At 44.5% G+C, this 23969-nt stretch overlaps 1 protein-coding gene across 1 annotated transcript in view; it reads left to right on the forward strand.

The window, feature by feature from the left end:
• The window catches only part of SESTD1 (SEC14 and spectrin domain containing 1), a 126264-nt gene that overhangs the window by 40007 nt on the left and 62288 nt on the right, over positions 1-23969 (forward strand). The window contains exons 3-5 of the mRNA XM_083154707.1: positions 8693-8801; positions 13410-13500; positions 23471-23584. Of these exons, the coding sequence (XP_083010833.1) occupies positions 8693-8801; positions 13410-13500; positions 23471-23584 (314 nt within the window). The remainder of the gene's footprint in view (positions 1-8692; positions 8802-13409; positions 13501-23470; positions 23585-23969) is intronic.

Genomic DNA, 23969 nt, shown 5'->3' on the forward strand with positions numbered 1-23969 from the left:
AAGGAATGAAGGAGACAAAGCACCCCAAAATCTGTGCCCCAATTTCTCCCGAGTACGGCAATGCCTCACATGTGACCAAAAAATACCAGTTGGGTGCATGGCAGGACTCAGAAGGGAAGGAGTGATTTTTGGATTTTGCAGCACAGATTTTGGTGGAATGAATGGTGGGTGCTATGTTGCACCAATACAGTGGAACCCCCCCACAAGTCACCCCATTTTGCAAACTACACCCTTCAGGGAATTCATCAAGGGGTATAGTGTACATTTCAAACCCCCAGGGGTTTCACCAATTTTGATACAACTGAGCTGTGAAAATGAAAAATTATTTTTTTTTATTTTCACTGCCCAGTTGTACCACAATTGGTGAAACCCCTGGGGGTTTGAAATGTACACTATACCCCTAGATGAATTCCCTGAAGGGTGTAGTTTGCAAAATGGGGTCACTTGTGGGGGGGTTCCTAACTTTTAGCATCTTATGGTGCCTAGAAACCTACATGGTGCCTAAAAAATAATCTCATAAAAAAGGGGCTCCAAAATCAAGTAGGTGCTCCTTCTATTATGAAGCCTGTGGTTTGGTCACCGTGCACACTAGGGCCACATATAGGATATTTATGAAAACAAAAGAATTGGGGGAATCAATTTTTAGTCACATTTCTCTAGTAAAATCTACTGTATTCGTTAGAAAAATGTATTAAAATTGAAACTCTGCAAAAAAAATGAAATTTTGAAATTTCACCTACACTTTGTTTTAATTCCTGTGAAACACCTAAAGGGTTAACAAACTTCCAAAATGCTGTTTTGAATACTGTGAGGGGTGCAGTTTTTGAAATGGCATCATTTATGGGGGTGTCTCACATACAAGTCCCTCAAAGTCACATCAGAACTGAACTGGTCCCTAAAAAAAATCAGTGTTTGAAATTTTCTTGAAAATTTGAGAATTTGCTATTCATATTTTACGCCTCCTAGTGTCCAAAAAAATGAAAAGGAAGTTGAAATAATGATGGCAACATAAAGTAGACATATGGTCTATGTTAGTTATTAACTATTTTGAGTGGTATGATTATTTGTCTCACAAGCAGAAAATTTAACATTTTGCAAATCGCTAAATTTTCCATTTTTTCACGACATTTTGGTATTTTTCACAAAAAAACACAGACTGTATCGACCCAAATTTACCACTAATTTGAAGTACAATGTGTCACGAAAAAACAATCTCAAAATCACTGGGATAAGTAAAAGCAAAAAAAAGTTATCCCCACTTAAGTGAGACATGTCAGATTTGAAAAAAATGGCTCTGTCAGGAACGCCAAAACTAGCTCTGTCAGGAAGGGGTTAAATACTAGTAGCTGGTTACTTTGCTTGGTTCTGCTGTCCTAACAAGGATTCTACACCTGTAACAAATATACAGGGGGAAATTTACTAAGCACATGTGATGTTGCTGTGGACAACCAATCAGATCTAATCTACTTTCTTCTAGAAGGTGCTAAATAAATAAGTAGTTTCTGATTGGTTGCCCACATCAACATCACATGTGAAGTAGAATTCGCATCTTAGTAAATTTCCCCCACAGTCTTTTTAAAACTAATGTGCGTCTAGAACTTGGGGTCTGATTCGAAGATTTACAGTACACAGTGAAAATGGCACGGCATTCGCATATAAGTCCAACTGCACATGTGTCGCAATGTTCCTGCGACAGCAGTGAAAGTGATGATTGAGTCACATTGTGAAGAATAAGGAAAGTAAGGCCGTAACTGGAAAGTGCTGGTTTAAACACGCATGTAACCGTTTCTGGCTGAAATTTAAATGGCTCCATCCATTATTTCTGATGGCCATGGGTCAAATCTGCAATGTCGTACGTATCCACAGAGAGGGGCAATTTGGGCCCTGACATCGCACTTTTCACTATGTGCCCAGAACTTTAGTCAAGTAAAACGACTAAACCTGGCACTGCAGGGCGTGGTCGATACAGTAAAAACAATCGAATAATGTCCCCAAATATCCAAATGATATTAGTAATATACAGTGGCGTAACTATAATTTACAATCCTTTATAATTCCCCCGCAGATTTGCCTGTATTCGCTGCGGTGGTCCCGGCTCCCCTCCTGGCTTCATTCTGATGCTATGAAAAACGGACCATCACAAAATGTCCGCCACCATACAGCAGACAGTTTCAGAGAACTGTCTGCTATATGGGGGCGGACATTTTATGATGGTCTATCCACATAGCATCAGAATGAAGCCAGGAGGGGAGCCGGGACCACCGCAACGAATACAGGTAAATATGCATGTCTGTGGCGGCGGCATTACAATAGCCCCGCAGCCCCCCGGCGCCCACACTTACACAGCACCTGCCCGCTACCGCGGGGGCTGCGGTGCTATTGTTACGCCACTGGTAATATATAGATATATTTTTTTAAAGTATGCTCTATATTTATATACTCCTGGTCATTGGCTTTCTGTGCAATACACTTAAGGAAAGCCAAAGACCGTTATAAAGGAACTTCTAAGCAGCTCAAGGAATGACCGTCAACATTGGCTTGTACGAAAAACAGATCTGAAGATGTGAACCTATTGCTTCCTGGTTGGGGAAGGACGTGCTGAGGCTGTGTATGGACAACACGGAATGTAACCCAATTATAAGCAAAGCCTAGAGGGAGAATAGGCTCAAGCATTTGCAAACGTCTATGGCCGTGCTCAATACCAAGCAGCTGCTGCATAGATTATAAAGTGCATTACTAGGAGGCTGTTATTCGGCCAGGACGTAATCCTTACTAACATGATATATTGGCCTCTGTTTCCATTATGTCCGATCGAAGGAAATGAAATAAATGTATACTACATGTAATAATGCAATATAATAAAAAGAAAGCAGGAAGCGTCTTCCTTAAAGGGCTATTAAAAAACAAAGCGAAGACGAGCAGAAGGAAATCTTGTAGATGTATTTTCGCTGTCCTTTTCTAAATGAACAACCCCCCTCTATTCCCTTGGTCCATATAGAAATTGCTCCTCCATTGCAGAACCTCATGTGGTGCCTAGCTTATTCGGGTGGTCATTGGGTCGACAGTCAAATGTCGGCAACTATTCATCGTCAGTCAAAATGTCGACACAGCAAAAAAGGTTAACGTACACGAGTGTCTCTGTCCACATGGACACCGTATAAGTCAGGCATGGCCAAACTATGGCCCTCCATCTGTTGTCAAGTCCCATCATGCCTTGCCACAGTTTTTCTATTAGGGAATGCTAAAACTTTGGCAAGGCATGCTGGGATGTGTATTTTCACAACAGCTGGAGGGCCACAGTTTGGCAATGCCTGGTATAAGTGTACTGTGTCCCCTGTGCGCGGCACACTATTTTATTCTCCCCCTCTAACCTTGACACTCCAGCTGATGCCCTACATAATTTTTAGCATGGCCAAATAGCAAAACTATAGCAGAGCATGCTGGGATGTGTAGTTCAACAACAGCTGGAGTGTCAAGGTTAGCCATCACTACTCTATGCCCACCGGGCAACAAGTTGGTTTTAAGAAAAAAAATTCATAAAAAAACTCACATCGTCCTTTTCCATGCCGACCATTGAATGTCGACTTTTTAAAAAAAAATTTTTACTGTCGACCAAAGGACCGCATCCCTCTTAGTCACAGGCTGATGCTGCATATGTGAATTTGCTGTAGCAGATAATACATATAATGATTTATTGGTGCAGATGACACATACAATTTGAGAACACCACCTGTTCCCTACCCGGCTGTGACTGCTGTATCTTGAAAACTGGGCACACAAAAAATATGGCTTTTTCTACCACCTGTCTGCTTTTCACTTTTTTCATTAAATGGGAGAGTAACATAATCCGTGTTATGACGGAGAGACTACGCAAAGTTAAACAGCTTTGGGTATTATTGTAATCGATTTACCAGCCCATCTAAATGAAGGAACAACACAACAGTAATGTCCGCATCGGTGCTTCCGTTGAGACGCCATCTAGAGGATGTTGCCACACGTAACCCTTGAATGTCTATTCGTAGAGAATTAAAAATTCAGAAATCCTATAGATTCCCCTTTCTCTGTTTTGCATCATCTAGTCTTGTTTGATTTCGATGTTTGTACCCAATACTAAAATGCCATGCAGTATACTGTTGCTAAGGAAAGAAGTGTTAATGAAATAGACAGCGGAGATGGACCGGTCAGGGAACGGTTGTATGTTCCGTTCCAAACGGTCTTAATTCAATTAGCAGTTTATCTCTTATGTTCTGGATCTGGGACTGTACCCCTCTATAATGGCGCTAGCCTGTTTCTATGTTATATGCAGCCTCCAGCTATATTCACTCGCCATCAATGTTTGTTTTCTCTTACAGCATTATATGGACAACTGTGCTAATTAGCTCTTTCGTCTGTCTTCTCCCCATGGGTGGCTGAAGACACTGGTTCAATCCATCACATTATTTGTTGTTTAAGCCCTTTGGCTGTTTTGAGCGCTAGAGCTTTTTTCTTCCTTGTAGCCTGAGGTCATTCAAACATCTGAAATGTTTCCTGTGGTTGCGTTAGAAGTTGGTATTAGTACCCTCAGATGTAGAGTCACCTGGGTAACGGATATAGATAAATAGAGAGTTAGTACATTATGTAGTTGATGTCAGCCTGTAAGATGTAATATATTGTGAGGCAGTGGTACTAACCATTGTGCCGCCCGGTTGTATCCGCTTCCGCACAAACCATAACTGCTTTTTGTGGGCCAAAGCCGTGTGTGGCCTACAAGCCTGGCATCAATTGGTCAACATGGTCAGTTTTCATAGGTGGAAAAAGGAAAGCCAAGGTGAGGTATATTCAGTACATATAATAGAAGCCATAGATTAATGTTTGCACACGTCTTGGAGTGTCGTGACTGTTAGGTCACCATTTCCTCATAGGTCAGCACGGTTGCCTCCGCCCTAGGTATATGAAACCTGAACACTTCAAATTTGTCTTATTTGGGGTAACCATCCAGCATGTGTTATTTTTTATGTAGCTTCATGCAAGCAGTTCCGTGTGACTGACTCAGGTAATGAGTTCCATTAAACATACTCTGCATTCTTCTACGTAATTACACTCCTACAATAAATGCATCTTTGTGTGTAGTCTAAGGCCCGCAATCCTCCGGGGACTTTGAGTCAACAGCTTGTGTTTCTGATTCTTGAGAGTCCTTGACGTTGCTGGATAAATTGAAAGCATTTTATATGGAAGCTCAAAGCCTCTGATCTAATTAATTTCCTGATTTTAATAGCGAAGGTAAAGCTAATTTTAGAGTTTTTCATCAAAAGTGGTCTGGCTTCATCCTATGTTCAAACAGATTGCATAAGAGACGTTAAATTAAATCATGTCTCCCAATGAGTCGAATGAATTAAATAAGCCTTGCTATAATTGGTAATGGAGAGTGCCTCTTGATTCTTCTACAGTATGTTGCAACACCACTGACATGATATGCCTGGGAACCCTTACCTCACAGTACATGATGTCATCACTTCTGTTGGTTTGCTAGGCTGTACACCGGCTTGGAGAAAACTAATATATAAATATACAAATTCTACACAGACACACACACACACACACACACATTTACAGAGTCGAGCACATTTCTGACCATCGAGACAGCAGGGAGATGGGCCGATAGTGACTTAATAAGGTTCTGGTAGGTTGGCACATGTATATGGAGAAATGCAGACTTCAGCGTAGGATCTATAGGGCAAACGCAAGGATCAAACTCATTCCACAGATACTCAATTAGGTTCAAGTCAAGGGATTTAGGGTGCCAGGGAAGTACTTGGTCGTGCTCGTCCAATCATTGGACATTTCTGTACTTGTGTAGTTTCACGGCGCCACCACGCGCACAGTCTCTCATGAAACTTGGCAGCTTGCCAGACTCTGTTTACTGTGTGCGTGCCGCTCTAGATGTAATGTACGTTATCAGCATAGCGCTGGCAGCAGCGTGCGCTGACAGGTCATTGTGGTACTTGTAGTTCCACAGTGGACACCCCGGCCCACCGATAACTAACGGGGCTTCTAAACTAGACACCCCGGCACACCGCTATCAAAGGGGGTGTCCCAAATATAGACGCTAAATGTACACTCCCTGCAAACCGCTAAGAAGGGTGCACCTAAATTTAGACGCTAAAGCGTCTAGATTTAGTGGGGTGTAGGGGTACATAGGGGGTACATAGAGGTACACTGTGCAAAACACTATTAAACCTGGTCACAATGACACTAGTCGACGTAACAGCTGTCGACTTTGTTAATTCCACTATCCACGCCACCCCGCAGCGAGCCCCACTATCCACGTCGGCATGGAGTTGATGTCATAAAGTGTGGCGAGCGCACCGAGCCCGAAGCGTGGCGAGGGGACGCGCATAACTTCACAGGTATATGCGTCCCAGGTATATATATCTCAAGTAGAACGCTGAAGTCACTCTAAGGTTTTTAAACTGCACGGCGGCAGTAATCAAATGAAGCAACAAACACAAGTATAGTGCAAATCGAATATTGCTGTATCTGCCTGGTTTCCCTTTGTGCTGTTTCAGCCGCTTGTGTTTCATCAGATTGCTATTTGCTTCCATTGCCTGGTATAGAGCACATAGATGCTCGCTGAATAGAATTACATCCAATATAGACAGCACAACTGTATGCAAGGGAGGATACAAAACTCCACAAAGCATTGCTCAGTTCTGTACCTGGCTAAGAAACGCAGGATAGCATAGATACAATTGTGTATTGTAATGTGTGATGGATGGTATGTAGCCATCAATAATGTGTCGATTTAAATGTGATGTAAGATCACCTGTACGAAGGATTCTTTGTGTCTGTTCTTTCCGATGGACCAGTTGGGTCAAGCTCTCGCAAACGATACTGCTTAGACAGGCTTGTGTGTGTCTGCGCAATTGCTGATGTAGAGAACGGCACACAGTGGATGCCCTTGCTGTACTCCTATATTAGTCGGCCCCTTTCCTGTCTCACCCTTCAGTCGAAATAGGCCTAAACCGTTCGTTTCACGCAGATCTTCATTGAGGTAAATATTTTCAACTTGTTACTTCGACATCCACCAAGTGATGTTGTGTTTGTGTTTTGGAAACAAATTTATTCTCCACGGCATCAGCCCCCTTAGGTGCGGTAAGTGACTGATTAAAATGTTGAACATCAAGGATCTTATCCCTATATAAGCTTCCAAAATTGGTTACAGAACGTCTGAATTGATAGTTAACTTTGCACCACACTAAGCTTCCTTACCAGTAGTGCCTTGTGTTAGCTCTCACCTGGCTACTGAGCGCTGTTAGTTGTTAAAGACAATCGCGCAATTCTTCTGCCCTGGCGGAAGGAAAGTGAATACGCCACGCTGTATCAATCGCAGTCATTCCAGGAAGGAAATGCTTGATTGCGTAATAAGGCTTGTGGAACAATGCTTCATTATGCTGGAGCAGGTAGAGCTCTGTCCTCACACCTTCTGGCAGTTACACCTGTATATCATTACCAAACTGTAGTGCATTAGTTCCAGCATTGTACGAAATAGCTATACAGGGATTGACTCCATCTGCAAAGCTGTAAGTCATTATTGCACTGTACATCTGTGAGTTTTAGCTGAAAAATGGAATAAAATAGACCCCCCCCCCCTCTCTCCATCCTTTAAAAGAAAAAAAAAAAATGTGACTCATAGAAACTATTAACTGTATATTGAGGTGTTTTTTCTGTATTTATTGTAGGTACTTATTTCCTAGCACGGCGCCCGTCGCATAAGATTGTATGCCTTAATTAAGGCATACAATCTGTACAATTGAAAAGATTTTTAATTGTATGTACAAAATCGCATCTTATGGATCTCATCTTATGGATCTTATGCATCCATAAGATGCCATAACACAAAAATCGTAATAAAACCCCCAATAACCATTGTTAACGCCGCCGGCACTGTCAACACCAACCCGAAGCGTGGCGGTACGCGTCCTCCGACCTTTTTATACCCCCACTATCCACGTCGCGTGGAGTTAATTTTGTATAGTGTGGCGAGCGCAGCGAGCCACCAAGCCTGAATCGTGGCGAGCGGACTACTTCACATGTATTCCACGTCCCCTCGCGGGACTCGCTGCGCTCGCCACGCTTCGGGCTCGGTGGCTCACTGCGCTCAACACACTATATAAAATCAACTCCACGCCGACGTGGATAGTGTGGGTATAAAAAGGTCGGAGGAAGCGTACCGCCACCCCTCGCGGGCTCGCTGTGCTCGCCACGCTTCGGGTTGGCATCAATAGTGGGGTGGCGTTAACAATGGGGGGGGGGGGGGCATTTCACCCATGAGGGGGGGTTAGCAATTAAAATTTGGGGTTTTGGGGGCTTTTTACATTGGAATAAATGTAAAATTGGGTCTCAGAGACCATTTCACATTGATTCCAATGTAAAAATCTCGTCGATTGCGTCGATCGCATCGCATGCATGTTATGCCGCACAAACACATAAGATGCATGCAATGCTGGAGATATCAGCCCAACACATACAATCTAGATCGTGGGCGCCGTGCTAGGAAAGAAGTACCTTATTGTATACTAACCTCCAGTGCCTGCATTCTTCTGTTTACTTTTGTCTTTAATTCCATGGATAGCTATTCTCTCTTGCAGCACGGCCTGGCTGGCTCAGGGGTCACCTTCCTGCTGCTAACATTGTGTGTCCTCTCCCTCTCTAGGTGGGAAGGACAGGAGAAGCGGACTCATTCTGACAATCCCATTGTGCTCCGAGCAGACCAATATGGATGAGCTGAGCGTCACCCTGGACTACCTGCTCAGCATCCCAAGGTGACTTTTACCTCTAGCATAAATAAATGATACCGACATTTACAGCGTTATGTAAGTGGATGTTTTATTCCTGATCTGCATAATTCAGCGGCTTTCTCTTTTGTTCTAAATGGTATTTTAGAGTCTTTTTAAACCTTTTGATCTGGTCACATCTGCGCCGAGTTGTATCTGGTTGAATGTTTTGACAAAAGAACATTCAGATTGGTGCTCACTGCAGTGGTGTTGAAAAGAAAACCTTTAGTGCTGTAGACAGGGAATTTTCCAGCAGTGGAGTCCTCCTGCCTGGTTGGAGTTGGAGACTGTAGGGAGAGAGGCAGAAGCCATTAAACAGTTTGTTCCAAGTATTACACTCCCTGTGCTGAACCGTGCTGGGGCTCTTAGCAGCTTTGATCTTTGGGGACTGGAATTGGCTGATTCGTTTTTCAACCAGACAAAGATTCAGGAGTCGATACCCTGTTAATAGGTGTCTGCACATAAACGTCACAGTTTCCAAACCACCTAGCAGGTCACATGTTCCATTATGAATAAGGTCGGGCGCCTGTGATAGGAGCTGATTGCCAATAAGCAGCTGCTAAATTGTAGGGGTAGTCAGTCCCTACAGATTAACCAAAAGGAAAAAAGAAACAGAGCAATAGCAGTGCTACTTTTGGTACTTGTTTCCTAGCACGGCCACACCGATTTCCATCGGGGTCGTCGTGTCGGAAAAATCGCGTCGGTCACATCGCATGCGATGCGACCGACCCGATTTTTTAATTGAATCAAATGTGAATAGGGTCCCTGGGACCCGATTTTACATTTGATTCAATGTAAAATATTCCCTACACCCCCAATTTGACACCCTGAACGCCACCCCACGATTGACACGAACCCGAAGCGTGGCGAGCGGCGGCAGTGCACGTCCTCTGACCTTTTCATTCCCCTACTATCCACGTCGGCGTGGCGTTGAGAATATAAAGTGCGCTCGCCACCGAGCCCGAAGCGTGGCGATCCCCGCAAGGGGACGCGTATTACTTCTCAGGTATACGCGTCCCCTCGCGGGGCTCGCCACGCTTCGGGCTCGGTGGCTCGTTGCGCTCGCCACACTTTATATTCTCAACTCCACGCCGACGTGGATAGTAGGGGAATGAAAAGGTCGGAGGACGCGTACCGCCACCCCTCGCGGCCTCACTGCGCTCGCCACGCTTCGGGTTCGCGTGTTAATGGCCGCGACCGATGCGATGCCCGCGATTTTTCCTTTGCCGGCAAAATGGACCTGATTTCAAAGGAAATCGGGTCCATCGCGGGCATCGTGTACCTTAACTTTAAGGTACACGATGCCCGCGATTTTGGCCGTGATAGGAAACAAGTACCCTACTTTTAAATAAAATGAAGTGAATGAGATAAATGACGGTAATTTACTTCACATTAAACATACAATATACATAAAAACACCACTAAAGATAAAAAATATTTTGTAAATGCCACACATTCAGGAATATTGGTTATAGAACATCTGGTAATGGAGTAAGATAGAGTCAGATGAATAAAGGTAAGTGCACTTTACCATAGGTGACTTCTGGCTGCCTCACTGGTGTAAAGAATGAAGTAGAACCCCAAATGGGTAACGGAATCCTCACTATTGGTGCGGTATTTTTGGTGTAGGCCGTTGGAGGAAATGTTAAGTTAGCAGACCCAATCACTGGATGTGAAGGTGGCCATACACACGCAGATTTATCTGCAGATCTGTCTGGTTGGAACAAAAAACATGGTTATGATAGATAGCAAATGACAGTTGACCATTTGCTTGGAAATGCTGTAAAACTGACAAACTGTCACTCATCCATAACCGTGTTTTTGTTCCAACGAGCCAGATCTAAAGATAAATCTTACTAGTGTATGGGCACCTTAAGAGTCCTCTCTCAAAGATGGCTATAGATGGTATTAGGCCACCGGAGGAGATCCAGAGTGGGGGTGCAGATGACAATGCCAGAGGGGTGATGACATCAGCTAAGATCAACCATCCTCCCTGGAAAATTGTTATAGGTGGGAGTGGACCACCGAGGGCATGTCCACAGGAGGAGGAATATAGCTGGCACTGGTACCGGTGATGGCAGCAATAGATTACTCCAAGTTGGATTTAGATGAAAGTCCTGGTGTAGATGGTATATTCCCAGATGAGTAGACCAATCCTGAAGTTGTGGTAATAACAGCTAACGTGTTTCACTACTTGCTGTAGCTTTCTGAAAGGTGGCCTTTGAGATTGGTCCTTGTGCTCAGGTGTCAACACTTACAAAAAAGTTGTGGAAAACTCATATTGACCCTTCCTGTATCCTCCCTGGCCCATGTCCACCTTTTGAGTCGACCTAGATTGTCTGTGAGCTATACCACACCCTTTCCTTGAGTGACTGCGGTGATGAAAAAGAAAAGTCTTTGGGCAGCTGCTGCTGTTCTCTGCCTCCCTTCCTATAAAATAGAATCCCTATCATTTCCCCTGTGCCCACCTGTTCTCCCAGCTCCACTATAGAATTACAGTATGTGTACGAGAATAGAGAGGGTAGGACACCAAGTGTCCTATGAAGGTGCCTGGGGAGGAGTCTGATTGCTAAGCTGCAGTTAAATAATATGGGGTGTCAAACCCAACGACAGACAACTAGCAAAAAGGGGGATGTATAACTGCTCTATATATAAACATGCAACAGGTGTCTCGGAAAAAGTAAAACAATTTTATTAAAACATAGTGTGAATTTTCATGGTAAAATCAGTGGTACCATATGTACGGTTGTGACCTTCACCTTGAAAAAGTTCTTAAGCGAAACGCGTTGGTCCTTTTATTTGGACATCCACCACTCGGATTACAAATACCCATACAGATTGCCACAACCGGACCAGCCTCCCCACACTCCACAGCCAGATTGACATTAGGATTGGACCAGCCGCTTATGCAAAACAGGGACTCTATCATCTTTTGGCTGGAGGGTGCAGTCTCTCCTCAGAAACCATCCATCTACTGGCATCTCGGCATGTGTACGAGAATATGGTGCCAGACAGTGGTGTAGTTAGGTGCCACAGTGCCCGGGGCAAGGGCATGATTTGTAGTAGGCGGAGCTCTTGTGCGGTGAAGAGCGGGGTATAATAACATTATACCACACACCGTAATGCCCATTGCATATTTTTGCAAACTTTGTAATACCCATTACACCTAAAGCTACGTGCCGTAATGCCAATTCCACGTAAGGCCACACATAATGCCCATAACATACTATATAACAAACCGTAATGCCCATTACACATCTGACACATAAGTGCTACTTATCTACATGCTCATTGCTCGGAACTTCATGCTTGATGCCAGAGGCTTCATGCTCGTTGCCAAGGGGGGCTGAAATAGCTTGTTGCCAAGGGGGCTGAAATAGCTCGTTGCCAAGGGGGGCTGAAGTAGCTCATTACCAAGGGGGGCTGAAGTAGCTCGTTGCCAAGGGGGGCTGAAGTAGCTCATTGCCAAGGGGGACTATTATTGCTCGTTGCCAAGGGGGGCTATTCTTGCTCGTCGCCAAGGGGGACTATTATTGCTTGTTGCCAAGGGGGACTTCCTCTCCCCCCCCTCCCCGCCCGCCCTCTCCCTGCTCTGCCCAGCTGAGCTGCCCACCCTGTCCGCAGCTATTTTCACTTAAGTCTGCTGCCGGACCACTAGCCGATAGGCACTTGCGGTCCAGCAGCCATCAATGCTGCTTCTGATTGGCTGCTGGACCGCAAGAGCCAATTGGCTAGCGGTCCAGTGGCAGAGTTAATAGCGGCGGACAGGGCTCAGCAAAGACGGGCAGAGCAGGGAGTGGGCGGGGGAGGGAGCGGGCTGCATGGCTCCGGCTGCCTTTGATGTCTCTGCGCCCGGAGCTCGTGCTTAGCCGGCTCCACCCTTCCTACGCCTCTGGTGTCTGCACAAGTGATATCTATAACATACACAGAGTACTATGTCCCTGTGTCTATTGGCCACAAACCATGTGTTCAGAACCCTGCTTGTAACCTGCTGAATATAATGTATATAATTCTCAAATAGGGATAATAGATTTGAGCATTTTTAAACAGACAATATATACCTGGTGGAATGAGGGGGATGGGAACATGACTGACTGTGGTGGGACATCAGCACTATTGGTAAAGAGTGAACAGTACACGGTTCTTTGGGGTCTAATTGTGCATTGTGTTGACCTTGGCCTGTGGCCGTATTTAGCGAATATTTGTCTCTTGCATACTGCGCTTACTTCCCAGCCGGGGGTGCGCATCTTTGGGTGTGTATCCACAATTCAGACCTCTCTTTTAGGTTTCATGAGGCCGGCCATCATTTTAGTTACATTATTTAAATACACTTTTTGGTAAATAGTTCTACAGTCTTGTGAATAGCGCTTCTCCACTTCAGTTGTTAGATTAAACAAATGTCAACTATTCGGTAATTCTCACCTATGTAGGATTTCAGTCATGTAATTCATCCTTATTACCAGATATTGACTCCAATTCAAACGGAATAACTGTTGGCTAATTCGTACCCTGCTTTATCTTGTGTAACCGTTTCCATTAAAGTGGTGGGTTTTTCAAACCGCAACGTTTTCTGAAATGTAATATTTTATTTTCCAGTGACAAGTGCAAAGCCAGGGGATTTACAGTCATTGTGGACGGAAGGAAGTCGCAGTGGAACATAGTCAAGACCGTTGTTCTCATGTTACAGGTAATGAATCTGGCACTAACAATATACAAGGGAGCAATTCAATTATTTCACAGGAATTGAATTGCTGGGCTAAGCGCTGGTCAATATTTCCAGTGATGACGCCCGGGATTAGGTGCTATAAGAGTCAGCTCCCGGTCAAAGCGCCGTGTGCAATTAAGCTGCCAAGTATGGCTTCGGGGATAATTGTGATCTATTGCGGATTTCTACTCGGTCATCAAAAAAAGTTTGAGCAGGAATCCATGATAAGTCCAGGCTTGGGGTTGGTCGCTGGAGGTAATTTAATATCTCCTGGTAGCTGCTGCTCCTAAAATAATGGAACACTAAACTCTTTTGTTGACACACAATAGTATAAGTTTAAATGCAAAATAAGGGACCGTTGGAGCAGATCCCTCAAACTGAGTGAGGCAACCTTACTTGCAGTTCCTATCAGCTGATGGTCTTGTCCAATGGTTATGGAGTGTCGACAGTGCCTAGGTTAGATGGTTATGCACAAGGTCAACAAATGAAAACGTCAAAATTAGTTGTTTTTTTTTTAAGTTTGCTTGCAGAAAATGTCGACACCTGATCATGTAGACCCCCAATTAGTGTTCCCTCGTAGGCTCGCGTTGCTTTCCATACTTCGGTCCAGGTATGGCGACCATTCTGTCAGAGTCTATTTGCATGGTAAAGTATGGAAAAGTAAAAAAAAAAAAAAAACATGGCTAAGGTTGACAGGGTTGGAAGCACAAGCATTAGGTCAACATGCCTTTTTGAAAAGAAAATTGTGCCGACAGGTGTTATTTCATGCCCTACCATCCGCTAGGCCATTGAGGGAGAATCAAATAGTGTACTGAGTGCAGGGAGCCATGCGAGGGGACACGGTACACTTTTGACTGTGTTAATTTTGACTATGTCGACATCCGGGTAAAAAAAAAGTGAAAAACTGTTGTTGTCCGAATTGCCATTGTTGACCTAATGTTGTGTCGACCTTCCAACCCTGTCGACCTAAGGCCTAAATCGTGTCGACCCAATCACCCATACCCCTGGATACTCTCACTTACTGAGCATTAAAAGTTTGATGTGAGTTTTATTGAAAGAGGAAGAACATAGAAAAGCAGCAGCATTGATATGAACGGATGTATTAATCTGGGGCGGCTGGTGGTTCCCATGTCCTCAGTGACACAGCCGACGTTACCGGCTGCACCAATATCCCCTTACGTAACCTCTTAATCTCCAGGTTTATTTTCCCAGCATTAATTCCTACAAACCCGTTCCGCGTAGCCTGTTAACTGCTTACATAATACCAGACAGAGAAGATTAGCAAAGTCTTGTTTTCAGTGTTCGGGTGTCTTATTTCACTAGTAAATATCTTTTACAGAGATTTCACAAAACACAACTGTGTGTGACGCCACTGGGTGGTCGGTGATGTGGTACAAATGTACGCACCTGCGTAAATCACGTTTGTGGCATGTTTATAGGGCACCGAAACCTGTAATAACTCATGTGACTGTAATCTGCTTTCAGTTTGTCTCGCATTGATTAGCTGCTAGCCTGTTAGCTGTGCAAAGGAAATACCAGCATTGTGTCCATTACCTGTCATTAGGATTGCTTCAGGCTCCGAGGAGCGCTGAAGGAGACGCCCGTCTCACGCTGCTGCACCCACCAGACCTGTCACTCGCACTGCGACCACTAACAGCAATTAAGATAATGCATTTGCTTTGCCCAGAGGCTTCTTTCCTAATGTCTATGACCCCTGCTTAGAGGTTAAAAGCAGCTGTTCTTCAGAGGCAACAGAAGTCAATAATCGCTATACAGTAGCTTATATAATATTTAGACGCTAAGAAAAATAAGATGCGGCAGATGTATAGGAATTTACATTTTGCTTTCTGCTCTTATTTGTTGTTTAAAAAAAAAAAAGCATGTTTGACTTTGGAAAAAAAGTCTTAGACATTGGGGGTTATTCTGGTTCACTCGCAAAGGCAAATTCCTTCTCAAATGGACAAAAACATGTGCACTGCAGGGGGGGGCAACTTGTGCAGAGAGTTATTTTGTTTATGTGCAGGGTAAATACTGACTGCTTTATTCCTACGCTGCAATATAGATATCACTTTGAAGTAAAACCCCACCCAAATCTAATTCTCCCTGCACATTTTACATCCGCCCCCACCTGCAGTGCACATGGTTTTGTCCATTTGAGAAGGAATTTTCCTTTGCGAGTGAACCAGAATAAGGGCCATTGTACAAAGAGATCAGGACTCATCAAGCACCATTTCTAAGGCAATGACATTAATATGAACCATTGTTAGACAAAAAGAGCAAATAGGCTTGTTCGGGATACCCAAGTGGGACAATGGGGAAAAAACAGGGGGGTTGCAAATTCAAGAAGGCGGCATCGGTCGTCCTGGAGAAGCAATCTAATTTCGAACCATATCGTAGACTGAAAACATTTTTTTTATGAAGGTGGGCTTTAATAGAAGGTGACAATAGGTGATCATTCCAAAACACAGGGCATCAGTTAACAGAGCTGGCACAAGGTGACAGCTGGTACTCAGAAGGGGCACATTTCTCTGTATAACAGTCATGGGAACTATATTTTGAAACTATATGGGATGACTCCTGTGCTTCACCTAGTCAGAGAAACTGAGGTGGAGTGATACAGCTCTATGTGATTTGCCCTGTCAGAAGGGCCGGGAGTAGGGATGGACATCACAAACCCACTATCAAATGATGGCTGGGCATCCACCATTGAATGTTTCGATGCCATGATCATTGTCCATCGCATCAAAATAATTTGATTGAAAACAAAAATCATAGTTTGTGCGTGCGCAAAAAAGAGCTTTTATGCGTGATCAAACCTCTGCAGCGAGGCTGGCGGGGGATGGAACTGGCGGCTGTTCAAATGTTAACCATTCAATTGTGGCAAACATCGCAATGCTACCATCGAATGGTAAAGACGCTGCCATAGGAACACGAACGTCGATGGTTTAGAACCATCATGAATCGATGTCCATCCCTAGCTGGGAGAGATACATGGAGAGTAGTGGTGATTCCTGGCAGTGAAGCAGCGCAGCAATCACAGAGGGGAGAGGTCCTGCACTGGGAGCAGAAGGGGACCCAATGCCTCACAGCTGAGGAGGTACTGAGAGGGGACGATGATTCCTACCCCAATAGCAGCCCCCCGGATCCATGGGTTCCCATGTATTGAATGTGGGGCTAGCAAGCAGGGCCAGCACTAGTATTGTTGGGGCCCGGGACTGACCTTCAGCCCAGGCCCCCAGCGGCACCCCACCCCCTGCGCGCGCCGGCACCCCCCCCCCATTGCTATTACATACCAGCGGCAGGCAGCAGCCAGCAATTTATCTTCTCACTCTGGTGGTCGGGACTCGGGGCTCGGATCATCACTCACTGCATAGTGCAGCCTGCATAGCGCCGAGCCCCTCTGTATCCTAGGCTCGGCGCTCTGCAGGCTGCACTGTGTATTGTACGTGTCTGGTTTCCGGCCCCGGGTGGGGGAATGCATTGTGCGGGTGGTGCCGTGCCACTGTGGGCAGCTGCCCGGGCCCCTCCAGAGTCCGGAGCCCAGGACAACTGTACCCCTGGCACCCCCCTGTCGGCGGCCCTGCTAGCAAGCGATACCCCGGTGTAGGGTATGGCCACCTCAAGTGTCAAATTGGATTGCCAAGTGGATTCCTTAAGTGTCCAATAACCTAATAAAAACATAGGCAGAACATTGGAAAAAAATAGCTGCTTTACCGGTGGTCATTGAATATCCCCCTAATGATTAGCATTAACGTTTTCTTGTTATCTATTTAAATAATCTCTGAGTGTACTTTGTATTTATATTTTATATGATTAGATTATCTACATATATTCAGATGAAATAATAAGCTGTAAAATAATACAAAACAATTACATAAAAAACATTAACCATAAAAGGGTATTTAAAATATATATATTCACCCCCACCCCTGGGTGTTCTGTCCATTGTTCCGTTATTCCCCAGCGTTCCGTTATTCCCTGTTCTATCACGGCAAAAATCTTCTTCGTTTCTTAATGACCTGAAACTGTTCACTTTTTCAGCAGGTACAATGACCATGAATAAACCAATTAACTACAGTTAAATGTACAAAATTAATTCTTATTAGCCGTGTTGAAGTATTTATAACCAATTTGTAATATACTGTGGGAGTGTAATGTGACCAGCGAGGGAAGAGATCGAGACCGTCCTTTATATATGACAGCTTTATGAGTTGCTGCAATCCAGCATGCTCGTTAACTTAATGATCACAGAAACACTTCATATGCCGCGAGTCTGCCGCGGATGTTATGTATGAAAACATGAGGCTATTGCTTTTTAGTTTTATATGTGAGCTGCATAAGTTCTCTGCCCATATATCGGAAACTGTCCCGGATTACCAAACACTTGTCTGTAGTAAGTACCCAGGTCGGCATGGAAATTGTCAACACTTTTTTTTTTCAATTGGGAATATTAACTGTTCCTGAAGCGTAGCGAGCTAAGCATGTGGGTGAGAATGGTAAAAAAAAAAATACAATTTGCTGACCTTTTGACTTTTTGGACCTGTCTACCCTTTTGTGTCGACCTAATGGCTGATTAATTCAGGTTGACCCAATGATTCAAATCCCGTTCATTGTCGCTTTGTGTGATTATCGTAAACTAGTAAGCAAATGCTTCGAAAGCTAGTCTACTACCTTGTGATTGCGCACGTGTGAGAGAGAGAGATGTCATTCACTCGCTGCCAACAGATGGCAGTGTTTCGGAGACCCACAAATGCCCACTATAGACATACAGTATATAGATGATTGTTTAGTGACTCAACCTGTTAAAAGGTTTAGTGTGATTCATAGAATCTGTCACTTTCCTTCCAATGTCCGGTTCGCAATGCACATAGGTAGTGTTAAGGTACAGGTTCTAACCATTGGGGGAATCTTTACTTCGAATTCTGCATAATCTGTTTTGTTTTTTTGGGGTACTAAAATAATTTTTCCATAGAACAATCTGTTTTAAACTGTTTTGGGTGCCTTGATCGGGCAGAAGATTAATTTTCTTTAAATGACAATTCTGTCGGCATGTGACATCACTAGCAGGCTTGTTGTATAATGTAACATTGCCCCGTTATTAAGAAATCGGCAATTGTTCTTCCATTCAGGCATGTGTTTCTGGTATAAGGTTCTATTTGGTATAGACCAGTTTTGCGGTGTCCTAATGATATGAAGTGAGGAGGTTCCGCTATGGCCTCTCTGGGTTTTCCTCTAAATCCACAATTAACAGTTGCTGTTTTTGTAATCACCACTACAGTTTAGGCGGCCTTATGGGGGCATTGCACTTTGCAGATGTAATTAGGTCTCATACTGTCATTCTAAAGGTGATCCCCATAGGATATTTGAGCCTTTTAGGAGGCAAAACATGCCCTACAGACAGTGCTGTCCTAATTGTGGGCTGTCATTGTAAGGTTACAGGCAATCTGCTTGGGAATTTAAATACTGTACAGTAAACCTTAGTGGGATTCAGGAACATGACTAACATTAGGAAGACTTTTAAATACCCATTAGTACCGTTCTCCGAGTAATCACCTCCCACAGTGGGCAGCCATTGGGATGGGTAACGCATTAACACAATCCTATGGAAATGGTAATCTCTGAAGTAGGAAGTTCTGTAATTGGACTGATTCAAGATATAGATGAATGAAAGGTGTGTGTCCTAGGCTTTTATATCTCAACATTAAAAATTAAACATCTGTATGATGTATGTATTACTGTGGAATCACTGCGGGTTGTGATACGGTGTCATGACAAGAGAAGTGCGGTCCCGTTTGTGTGCTCTCAGTAAACATTGAGCTGGGGTGATACTGACAATATCCTGGTTTGCGGTCCCAGAAACGGGTGCGTAGATGTAAATGCATTTTGGAAGATGCAGCTTTACATAGAAACATAGAATTTGACTGCAGATAAGAACCATTTGGCCCATCTAGTCTGCCCCTTTTTTTTTACCCTTCAGTTAGTCTCAACCCTTTTTAATCCTTATTTCTTTATAAGGATATTCATATGCCTATCCCAAGCATGTTAAAATTGTTCTACTGTCTTAGCCTCTACCACCTCTGATGGGAGGCTATTCCACTTATCCACTACCCTTTCTGTGAAGTAATTTCTAAGATTTCCCCTGAACCTCCCTCTAATGTCAGTGCATGTCCTCGTGTTCTATTACTTCTTTTCCTTTGAAGAAAATTTCCCTCCTGTACTATGTTCAAACCCTTGATATATTTGAAGATTTCTATCATGTCCCCCCTTTCCCTCCTCTGCTCTGAAGTATACATATTAAGATATTTTAGTCTTTCCTGGTACGTTTTGTGATGTAGGCCATGAACCATAGTTGCCCTTCTTTGTACACTCTCCAATGTATTTATATCCTTCTGAAGATATGGTCTCCAGAACTGGACACAGTATTCCAGATGAGCCCGTACCAATGACCTATAAAGTTGCATTATTACTGCTGCTGATTCCTCTCCCTATGCAAGCAGCTTTAGTTACGTACTTTGAAGTACAGCCTTCCCCAAGCACAGGTATTCAACTACAGGTGTGCTTGGCGAAGGAAATGATCTATACAACAATGGAAGACTAAGCGTTTTGTCAAAGATCACACAAAGCTGTGATTTAAACCAGAGGTCAGTCTGTCAAGCCCCCCCCCCCCCCCCCCTGTCTCTGCAGCAACATTATTATGATCTACAGGTGTTTGTCCCACACGCTCCTGTGTGTGTAAACTGATCCGTCTCAACAGAGAACAGGTTACACTCACAGTACTTCTATAGGTCTTTACTGTTTGACAACACAAGCTAAGTGCACCGAAAGAGCCGTGATTAATGCAGGCTTGGGATAAGGCTTTGCCCTGGATTTTGTTACAGACTGAAAGCGCTGAATTATGGATTGAAATGTGAACTGCTGGAAAATACAGCTTTGTGGAGCTTTTCTATCAGATACATTTACATGTGTTTGTTCTCCACATCACGTGTCAAATTGTAGGAGAATTGAAACCACATCCTTTTTGCAGGGTCAGCTTTTCCTGATTGCTTATCGGAGAGTATTTGACTTTAATTCATTGTTTTTAGAGTAATGTAAAAAAACAAACAAAAAAAAAACAAACAAAAAAAACCTGGGGATTGGAAAATGCCCTTTACAGATGTGTCCTATTCAATTAGAGTCGAATTAGAGTTTGTCGGAAAACGGCAGTTTCTGACATTTTTTTTAAATACAATCCATGATTTGACTTGGCGGAAAACACGTGCATCGGCGTAATAGCCACAAATCCGCATGCTTTTGTCGGAAATGGGGCCAAATTCAACATGTTTTGGCCCGTATCTGACAATCTCAATCCGACTTTTAAAAAGTTGGATTGAGGAGATGAGGCGTTGTGTGAGCACGTGCAGCACCACCGGGAGAGCTGCATTGGATGAGCTGCAGCAGCAGTGGTGGTGGTGGTGCTGCTGCTGCTTACCCGGCGCTGTCCTCCCGCTGCTGCTCCTGGGTGAGCTGCAGCAGCAGCAAAATCCGACTGTCAGATTTGGCTGCACGATTGGGTAGATATCCATTTGGCCTCTAGTGGTCACTGGTGGTACTTCACCTTAAAAAGGTGAAGATGATTTAGCCTTTTATATATAAAGTTTGCTTTATCTCTTAATGATCAGGAATGGACTAAATGGAATAATATCTTATCTGCGGAATGGTATTCCTGATAAATCCTGCTGTAGATTATATTCTAAAGGATATATTTACATGAATCTATAACCTTTGCAATTTCTCCTTACATTTTTATATATCTTTTACCAGTCGGCAGTATTAGATGATCCCCAGTTGTGTACTACTGGGTGGCCGCTTACATTTTTTCATATTATGGACACTAATAAGACGGGATATGTTCTATACATTATTGTGAATGCCGACACAAGAATCTGGACATCTGATGTTAGGATTAAACCACTATAAGGGTTAGTATCTGTAATACAGATATCCACACACTTTACATACCACCGTCGGCCTACACAATGTCAATACCCTAGAAATGCTGCCATTATGTCAATGTTGACAGATCATGTCAACACTGTGAAAGTCATTAAGGACTTTTTACCCACCTGATAAGAGTCCTGGTTTATTTGTGTTTTTGGTACTTATGTATTAGCAGGGCGCCCAATTAGTATACGTACGGCACCGTAGGGAAATCGCATGCAAAAAAAACGCATTTTCCTATGTAATTTATTCACTGCTCTCTGTCCTTGGGTGGTGCGATGAGATCGCATTGCATCGGATTGCACCGCACTTAAAATCTTGTGCGATTTATACAGATGTAGCGGGATTCATCTTAGCAGGGGATGGCGATGACATCGCCATCCCCTGCCCCGCCGCCATCTGTATGCCGGAAGGGGACGTGCGCGCGCGCGTCCCCTTCCGACGGTGCTGCCCTCGGTCGCCCGGTGCCCACACCGGGTGACCGCACCCCCCCACAGTGGCCAGAGTTCCCCCCCAGCCCTGTCGAGCCCCGCCTCGCGGATACTGAGACGCGCGTGCGTGGGGGACGCACGCGCGTCTCAGTCAGATAGAGGCGCCGTGTTGCTGGCGATCCGCCAGCAGCATGCTGCTGGCGGATCGCGAGCAAGGATAAGCCCCGATACATCTGTAGGGTGCGATGCCATTTAATGTACTATACACCTGTATGACATACAATTGAATTTAGGCACCCCCCCACTATCCACACCACCCCGAATCGTTGGCGAGCGGGGCGGAACAAGTCCTCCCGACCTTTTTAATACCACCACCATCCACGTCGGCGTGGAGTTGATTTTATATTGCGTGGCGAGCAGACGCTGAATACATGTATTGTAATCTGCGTCCCCTCGCGGGGCTCGCTGCGCTGGCCACGCTTTGTGCTCGGTGCGCTCGCTACACTAGATAAAGTCAACTCCATGCCGACGTGGATAGTGGGGGTATAAAAAGGTCGAGAGGACGCGTTCTGCCTGCGCTCGCCACATTTCGGGGTGGCGTGGACAGTCCCATTATATGTCATACAAGTGTATACTAAATTAAATGGCATCGCACCCTATAAAATCACGTGTATACTAAATTAAATGGCATCGCACCCTATAAAATCACATTATGATGTCATCACACCACCCAAGGCCAGAGAGCAGTGAATAAATTACATAGGAAAATCGATTTGCGTGCAAAAATCGCAAGCGATGCGATTTTCTTACGCAGAATCGCCCACTAAGCTATTTGCTTAGTGGGAGCCCAGAAATACAGAAGTACCGTTAATGCAAAATGTACTGTGTTAATGTATGATAAGGAATATATACAACAATACCCTGAGATACTACCAGCGAAACCTGGGTCTTGGCTTAGTGTGAACGGGTCAGCCAGAGTTTGTTGCCACAGATGAGACCAGAGTTCTTCCCGGGTCCGACCTACAGGAGCTGCAGCAAGAAATGCACGACCCCTGTCACCCTTATAAGCTGTCAATTATCTATGTATGCAGAATTCTATCTCAAGAGAGTGACTTGCGCCCCAGACACGGGTGCAATATTAAGGTGGCAACCTGGGAATAAACCAGATCAAAAGTACAGGGAGAGAGGGATATGAGCAGCTGCGACACAGTGTTCTCTTTATCTGGATCAGATCCTGGATTTAGTTGTGAAAGGCATAAATGATATAGGACCAGATGCACCAAGCTTCAAAAAGCGATATAGTGGAGAGCGATAAACTACCTGTCAATTGGCTCATAACTGTCATGTTACAGACATGTTTGAAAAATGACAGTTATGAGCTAGCTGGCTGGTAGTTTATCCCTCCCCACTTTTTGAGGTGCGGTGCATCTGGCCAATAGTGTTGCTGTTAACCATTATCTCGGGTTTGTTTTTTGATTGGTTGCTTTTGAACTTCACAATTCTGCTTGAATCCTCCTTCATTCCATTTCCATGTTCTCTTACAGAATGTAGTTCCGGCTGAGGTGTCTCTAGTGTGCGTGGTGAAGCCAGATGAATTCTGGGATAAGAAAGTGACACATTTTTGCTTCTGGAAGGAGAAAGACCGACTGGGGTTTGAGGTATGTGTTTAAAATGTCTGTAAATATCTTGCCATGGGGGGCGAGTACGGATTAGGACCATGCATCTGTTTAAGTGAAATCACTCAGGTGTTATGTGATTGCCGGGAGATTGCTCCTTATTGGATGGTTAGATACACAAGCCCATTGAAGCGCTGTTCAACCCGGGGACCTGGCCGGTGTGAAAGGGGTAGGGGGTACTTACCCGGGTTTCTGGTACTCGTTGTGCTGTCAGGCCGGGGATCCACACAGGTGGCGGGCGCAAATTATAGGACAGTCGGCGGATGAAGATGACGCAGCTCTCAGGCGCCCTCACTGCCGCCGGAGAACTGCGTCATCTGCACCCACCATCTGACCTGTCATCTGCACCCACCGTCTGTGTGGATCC

This window comes from Crinia signifera, chromosome 7 (assembly GCF_055691185.1).
Source record: "Crinia signifera chromosome 7, ASM5569118v1, whole genome shotgun sequence".
NCBI lineage: Eukaryota > Metazoa > Chordata > Amphibia > Anura > Myobatrachidae > Crinia > Crinia signifera.